Source organism: Fragaria vesca, linkage group LG5 (genome assembly GCF_000184155.1).
Source record: "Fragaria vesca subsp. vesca linkage group LG5, FraVesHawaii_1.0, whole genome shotgun sequence".
NCBI lineage: Eukaryota > Viridiplantae > Streptophyta > Magnoliopsida > Rosales > Rosaceae > Fragaria > Fragaria vesca.
In genome coordinates, this window is record NC_020495.1 from 15,516,981 (window position 1) to 15,525,293 (window position 8,313).

General features: G+C 35.5%; 1 protein-coding gene across 1 annotated transcript; it reads right to left on the reverse strand.

Annotated features, from left to right (window-relative positions):
• Positions 1–2,941: 2,941 nt before the first annotated feature.
• Positions 2,942–8,084, reverse strand: LOC101301398 (G-type lectin S-receptor-like serine/threonine-protein kinase At1g61390-like). Its single transcript, XM_004301425.1, has 10 exons — positions 8,014–8,084; positions 7,784–7,824; positions 7,495–7,677; positions 5,321–6,634; positions 5,106–5,213; positions 4,823–5,019; positions 4,513–4,723; positions 3,839–4,076; positions 3,599–3,749; positions 2,942–3,505 (listed from the first exon to the last, which is right to left on the reverse strand). The coding sequence occupies exons 1-10, from the start codon at positions 8,049–8,051 to the stop codon at positions 3,206–3,208; spliced, it is 2,781 nt and encodes a 926-aa protein (XP_004301473.1). The 5' UTR covers positions 8,052–8,084; the 3' UTR covers positions 2,942–3,205.
• Positions 8,085–8,313: the final 229 nt, after the last annotated feature.

Here is an 8,313-nt window from a genome sequence, read left to right on the forward strand (position 1 = left end):
GAATGAAAAGTATCTTCCTATTACAAATGACATACTTCTGTATATAGCATATATATATATGAGTGCGGCTATTGGGACCTCCAAATTTGCTCACTTGACCCCACTTGATTATGAATTATTAAATAACATATTTATCCTCTTACACAATGACTATTAAAGACACTAATTAAACAAAAAGTAATATTACATTTATTCTCTCTAAACCTTCTAATTCAATAATAATGGATTACATTTTATTATTTTCCTTATTGATTTTTATTTTGTAGTTTTACCACATACTTATTAAAGCATTTATATATTTATATTATCATACATGTCACATGCATGCATACACAAAGTGAAAAAATATTTTTACAAAAATTATGATCTATCAATTATTAAAATACAAAACTAACAAAAATATAAAATAGTTCATGTAAGAATATTCTTTTGATGATTGATAATAAAATTTGAGACACAATCCTTCTTTTTTTTTAAATTTTTAAAAGAATAGTATTCTTTATGATTCGAATTACCTTTTTCTCAAATATTGATGTCATTGAAAATTATTTCTTACAATTTAATCAAAAAATGAATATCTAGTGACATTTTATGCAAAATAAAAAATACAAAAAATAAAGAAAATCAAGAAATCAAGGTCGGGAATGGAGGTTTGCGTTTAAAAAGAAAAAAAATAAAAATTAAAGAATGGAAGTCGGGAATGGATGTTCGCATTCAAAAAGAAAAAGAAAAAAAAGAATTAGAGGTATAGTGAGTGAATAAGAGTTGTAATGAGTAATATATTAATATATATGTGAATTACATAAACAAGACTATTTTAGGAATTTGAAAAGAGGTTTAATGAGCAAATGTTTGTATTTAAAAATAAAACGGAGGTGTAGAGAGAATGAGAGGTACATTGAGCAAATTTGGAGATCCCAATAGCCGCACTCTATATATATACACTCAAGTTAGTAATAACAAGGTAAGAAATTAAAGAATGTAATTGATTATGACGAAGTTAAATCTAACTAAATTTTAGCTAGTATTTGAGTTTCAAATTGATGCTAAAATTGAGAAATATACCAAATTTAGCTTTCTACTGTCTGAAGGGCAAATTAGAGAAACCGAAAAATGAAGAAAACTATTAATTATAGACATTTGCTCTATATGGTATGTTTGCTTATGTGGAGTGGGTGTAAAATAAAAAAAATATTTATGGGTTTATCTTAAAAGAGGTCTAGCATTTTGGGTTTTTATCTAATTTTCTCCTAATATATATGATATGCTTCTAACTAATTATGATCCAAACATATAACGTTGTATTGAATTTTTTCATTATTAATTATTTCCAAATCATAGGATTATTTGCAGGTTTTGATCCCTATACATATTTCTACAACATGGCTTCCTCTTCTACTTCTGGCATCCACTCCGAAGGAAAGTATGATGTCTTTATCAATTGCAGAGGCCTCGACACCCGCCGTACTAGGTGGACATGTTAATTCAGTACCAGTTTTTGACTACGGGGACTTGGTGGCCAATAAGGTACCAGTGAAAGCATAAGGTTCATTTTACCTTCTGAAGATATGTACGAACTGTGTCACCTGGAATTTTATCAAAACTGTACGAGAAGTACCTTGTTCACTGCATCACATTATTATCAACAAGTGAAAATGGATTAATAGCCGGTGTTCATTGTGGGTACACCAACAAATTTTGATGCATTGTCCTCTTCTCCTGTGAGGAGTAGATCCATTAATCCAAATGAAAATTTGTGCTGGCAACTCTGTTGAAAGTCCTGCCAAGAATGAACAAAATAACCCCGGTTCATTTGCTCTTTTCCAAGATTTCAAGAAATATTTCTAGCACCACTGTTGTAACTCAACACCATTTTTGGTAGAAGTGAGTCACTAGAATTAGTAAAACTTTCCCACATAACAGCCCTCATAACATCTTTGACGAGAAGTTCCCATTATCTAAGAGATGCAGATGAACAATTAGATATATTGGTAGACCAGACAGAACAATTAGACTATATATGAGCTCCAGACTCTCACTGCTGCCAATTCTCAAAATAGCCAAGGTTTCCCTGGCTGCAAGAGGTTCATCTCTGTGCTGTATCTTGGGATATATACTTTTGTGCCACAACCTCGCATACTTATCAGCAGAATTATTAGGTCTGAAAAAGCCTAATTCAAATATTTGGCTAGGAGAGACTACAGTTTGTCCCTCTGCTAATGTGTGTGAAGGAGTCATGTTATATACTTCAGCGCCATACTGTGACGGAGGCAAACTGAAGATGAATAAGAAAAACAAAGTAACACTACTCAGTTTCAGTTTCATCCCAACATGCGTTTCGCAGAAGAACAATGTCCATTATATTCTGTTTCACAAGGACTGCTTGGCTACTGAAAGTGCTGATCAGGTAATGTAGAAAATTCTATGATAATTCTGCCAAATGCTTTCAAAGTCAAGGCAGACAAATTTGAAGACTTGGCTCCTTCTACGAATCATACAACTCAAGAATAATACATGGTCCAGGACCTACTACTATCCAAATCCTCTACCATAACACTCGATAAGCATCAAGTTGACAGTTACTGTACACTGTACATTTTACAAATTACTAATTATTTGAAGGCTGTTAATTTTCTCTGGTCAGCTGTGTTCTTAATTGTGAATGACTGGTTGTAAACCAAAAAGGCATGTATCAGTAAAACTTCAACGGGACTAAATATAGTTCACATCCCACTATCTTCTCTGGTCACTTTCTGTAACATTCAAACTTGAAGTGAATGTTTTCATGGACACAATGAACATTCGAGAAAGAGAATAGAACTTCCAATGAAGGAAGCAAATTAAAAGCAGTTTATAACAGTTCCATTCTAGGAGAAATCCAGGTAAAATGCAAAGAAATCATCTGGTAGGTAAAAGTAAATGAAACCCAGTAATTATCACCCATGACTAAAACCAATCAATCTGTACATGATAGCTGGAATAAAGTAAAACTTCATGTGAAATATTGAAACTTTGCAGTGTTCCATAATTTTACAGTAGAACAAATTGAGTACCTGATGCAAATGCTCTGGTTCTTCAATGTTTAGTCACTGCATCTCCACTTGTTTCAGGTCGTGAAACTGGGTACCCGAATCCCCATAAAACCCTCAATATGTGGAAGAACCCCTTGATGTATTGCATTGTGAAGTACCAAGTTTGCTGTTGCTTAACGTCCTTCAATCACAGTAATGCTAGCTTCGTTTTTGGAGGATATAGTATTCTCAGGGTGTTGAGGATTATAAGCTGAGTTTTGGATAGTGAATAAAGGCAGCATAGGAAGTGGACCATCATTCTCGCTGCTTAAAATTGAAGCTACATCAACCATGGTAGGTCTATCAGCAGCATTGTCTTGTACACAAACAAGCCCAACATGCACGCATGTCATTACTTCTGATTTGGAATATGAATCACCTAATACTTCATCTACCAACTCCATTGCCCTCCCCTCATTCCACAAATTCCATGCCTGAAAATATAATCCCATTAGCTGTTGTTGTAACTTGTCAAGACCCCAAAACTGTAGACAACAATTACATTAAAATTTAGAGTATAAACTTACATAGGCAAGAAAGCCTAGCTGTTGGTCAGACAAATAAAAGCTGGTATTTTTCATGCCGCTAATAATCTCCAATACCAAGACCCCGAAGCTGTAGACATCAGATTTTTCAGAAAACACCCCACCCATAGCGTACTCCGGAGACATATAGCCACTGCACAGAAAACACATCAGTATATATCTAACAAAATTATTTCTTCTGATTTCTGGCCTATGGTATGTAACTGAAAAGTCTATATTTACCGTGTTCCCACAACCTTCAGAGTATTTTCTAGACTCTGTGTTTCTTCAACAATGCGTGCTAATCCAAAATCTGAAATTTTTGGATTCATTTTTTCATCCAAGAGGATGTTACTGACTTTTAGATCTCTATGAATCACCTTCACATAGGAATCATGGTGAAGATAGAGAAGGCCTTTAGCAACACCCTGAATAATGTTAAAGCGTGTAGCCCAATCAAGCACTGCTCTCTTTGATGGATCTAATCAAAGAATCAGTGCACCCATTAGAGTGCAAGACTCCAATCAGTAATTATATTCATATTATTGATACACATTACAATGAAACAATGATGAGAAGAGACTATTAGCCATAAAATTTGGTTAAAACTAGAACTCTAGCTCTAAACATTAGAGACAAAGTTGTATCAAGTGAATTTACAATGGAGATCTTAAACACCAGAAAATGTTAGGTAGTTGTAAGCATTAAACTTGCAGGTTTAAAGATCTTGCTTAGTCAAACTCAAGGATGAGTTGTGCCTAGGTTATTTAGTGTTCTTGCTACTCCTTTCATAACTACATGTAAGAACTTTTCAAAAGAATTTTATAAACAGATCAAAAACGAAAGATTATATTGAAAGAACAAGATAAAAATGAGCAACTTACAGCAGATAAACATAAAAACCTAGTGAAACTAACCGAATAGAAAAGCATCCAGGCTTTTGTTAGGCATGAACTCATAAACCAGTAACTTCTCATCTTCTTCAATGCAGCAACCCATGATCCTAACAAGATTTTTGTGTTGAAGATTGGAGATCAAAAGCATCTCATTCTTGAACTCTTCAACACCTTGTCCTGAGCTACTAGACAGTCTCTTCACAGCTATTTCCTTCCCTTCTGGTAGTATCCCCTACACAAGATTCATAAATCAAATAATTCCATTAATGTATGTATCTTGTACCTATCGAAGTACTATAAATATATATGCTATCCTTGCAGAACAAAGCACCTTATAAACTGGGCCAAAGCCTCCTTGCCCGAGTTTGTTTGTGATGCTGAAGCTGTTTGTGGCGATTAGTATGCTATCAAAATTATATATCTTTAGCTCTGAGAGATCATGCTTTCCCAAATATTCTCGAAGATCGTCTCTGTAAATCTTAATCAAACTACTTGATTCCAAGTGCGGAGTTGTTAATATGACATCTCCTGATTTTGCAAATAAAACTATCAAACACTGAGTTGGAACAAAACAAGAAGCAACAGTTGGATGACAGAAAACAACAATCTCTTACGCTTTTTATTGGCACGCCACCGGTACAAACTGAAGACTATGGCGACCAAGATACTCATACAACCAATAGCTGTAAGGCTGGCAATTAACTTTATCGGCTTTCCTTCACCTGAAAAGAAAAAAAAAAATCAAACATAACATTCAGAACAAAAAAAAAAAAACGGAGGGGGGGGGGGGGGGGGCTGTTAGAGCTGCGCATGAGCTATTATCAATTACCTAGTTGAACTTGTTCTGAGTCTGCTAGGCGGACATAAAGATCTACTCCCAAATATGGAAACTGCTGCATATCAATAAGGTCTTTGGACCAGACCAAACACCCTATTTTATCAACATAAGCATAAGCCAGGCAAGAACAATTACTCAGGCACTGTATCTTGCAGTCCTCAAACTTGTCTTGAGCCAATGGAATCAGATATTGATGAAAATCGGGTACTTTCAATCTTTCCAACTTCAAAAACCCATCTTCTGATTTTGATGATACTGATTCATTTGTGTGTGTCTCACAAGACAAATTTGTTTGTCTCACACAACCTCCGGTCCAGTTTCTTTTGCTCCATTCCTCATTGGACTTGGGTGTAAACCCTTTTAAACACTTGCAGATTGGAGATTCAGAAGCTCTGCAAACCCCAAAAGGTCCACAAGCACCATAATTGTCACATGGGCTTTTCCATGACTCCCAGTCAAGATACCAGTTCTTCCCACTTTCTGAAAACATTTGGCTCAGTACTCCGTCTGAAGATATGTACATATATCCAAGAACTTTGTCACCTGCAATGTTGTTAGAACTGTTAAGAGTATACCTTGTTCCCGGTGTCACACCAATATACTTTGACTGATCCCAAGGCCCACTTCTCCAGTGGGGAATAGATCCATTTATCCAAATGAACGATTGTGATGGCAACTCTGCTGACTGTCCGACCTTGAATATCCCCGGTGATGGATCATCATCACTTCCCCAAGATGTCAAGAAAATCTGTCTTCCCAGCATGCTTGGCAGAAGCGAGTCACTAGGATCATTGAAACTCTCCCACATATCAGCTCCCGTTACATCTTTGACAACGAAGTTTCCATTATCTAAGAGAACTGCAGATGAACAATTAGATATATTGGCTGACCAGACAGAACTCTGTTTGCCATCTACAAGCTCCAAATGCCAATTTTTACTAATTCTCAGACTAGCCAAGCCATCTGAAACTGCAAGAGGCCTTTCCCTATTGGCCACCCACACTTGTTTACGAGGATATATATTCTTGTGCCATAACCCAACATATTGCTTACTTGAATCATTAAAACTAAAGAAACCCAATTCGAAAATCCGGCCAGGGGAGACTAGAGTTTGGCCTACTGCTAATGGTTTGGAATTAGTGATCTCATGAACTTCAGCACAATAACACCTTAAACTAAACAAGCTCAAGATCAAGAACAACATCGAAAACATAATGGAATTCAAACCCATAACGATCTCTGCTCTAAACAGCATATGCATCAGACTAAGTTTCTCAATGGAAACAACGATGAAAGGTGCTGAACCTTGAATTCATAAAACTGTCATCATCAGTGTGACAAAATATCATTTCAAGGTGTGTAATGAGAAATTGCAAGCTAACTAACAATGCTCTAGATTTGAATGGAGGACTGATGAGAACCACAAAGATGTAAGGGTCGTATCTTTTTGTGGGTGCAGCATTTAAGAGCAGACAAAGATAGTTCGATCTTATCAGGTTTAACCCATGTGGGACTTGATATTCGCATTTGATTAGCGTCATCATCATCATCATCAAGAACTCAGTTTTCAAAGAACCTGGAAACCTGCGTGCTTTGTGTTTATGTTTCTGATCGAACTGAATCAATTCCCTGGGTCCCTGAGTCTGACTGAACCTCAATATTACAGAGACTCATGCAACCTGGTAGTGTTTAGTCTTAATTTTTTTTTTTTTTTTTTTTTTTTTTGCGTATATTTATGCCCATTTTATGATTTTGTTTTTGGTTCCCCTATATCTACAAGTTCTCTTCTTGACACAACACAAATACAATTTCAGGAAGACATTTTGGCATCCCAATAGTGTCTTTATAAACAGTGATGATTCGAGAAATTTTAGAAGAAAAGGTATCTTACTTGTACATTACAAGGCAATATGCCCGCGCTTTGCTGCGGGCTATGTTGTGTGTGTGTGTGACACTGATTTGGTTTAACTTAAAATAGGGCAATTAGAGGTAATTAGTCAGAGTTCACGCAAATTTCAACAGTATCATATTGACTCAATAGCATTTGTATGAAGACATGAGTTCATCTTCAAATAAAAATTTGAGCTGATTCATATTCGTCTTTATCAAGATGGTCGTCTTTATCGATATGAGATCATTTCATTCAGAATAGGAAAATTGTAGACATGTATAAGGTTTTGTTTTAGTCATAAAGACCAGATAGATTATAGTCAGAATCAGAAATATCACACAATCTCCTAAAAACATAGATCTGCATTTCACTTGAACTTCTGTAGTCTCAAAAAGCACCTGGAAACTTTCATAAATGCCAAGCTTGACAGCATAGCCTCCACATTCATCAAACTGTACTGAAATCCAGGAAATAACAATAATTCATAATTCATAAGTAGAAAGAAAAAAAGAAAAAGAAAAAAGGTTCAAACATGTATAAAAGCAACGAAGAAAAATGTATACACATGTTCCTCGTCCAAACCCACTGGTAACACCATTGGACCCTGATAACGCCAAAAATATGATACATATTTCAATAGAAAGGAAGATTAAGATCATAATATATGATTTATAGAGCATGTTCCAATCAGAAGTAACAATTATTTTTTACCAGAGAAATTTGCAATCTATAAATCATAGAAAGCAAGAAAAATTAAATAAGCAATTAGTCAGAGGCAATATGATATGCATACCATTTGGCCAACAACACAATCACTTGTTTCTTTAACATAGCCCGTGAACCTCAACTACGCCCAATTGCACAATCACCTACAAATAGTTTGGCATAAGAGATTATTATTTGCAGTTGACCACGTTGATAAATCAACAAACACCAAACTCAAACTTCCCACATTCCATTCACAACTCAAAACTTGTAAGCCAATTGAGCCACAATTTGTAATGCAAGAGTTGAGAATCACTTACCACGCTTCCCTCAACCTTTTTAGGCTGTGACTGCTCCAGACATGTTTCTGTCATTGCCTACAAATCAA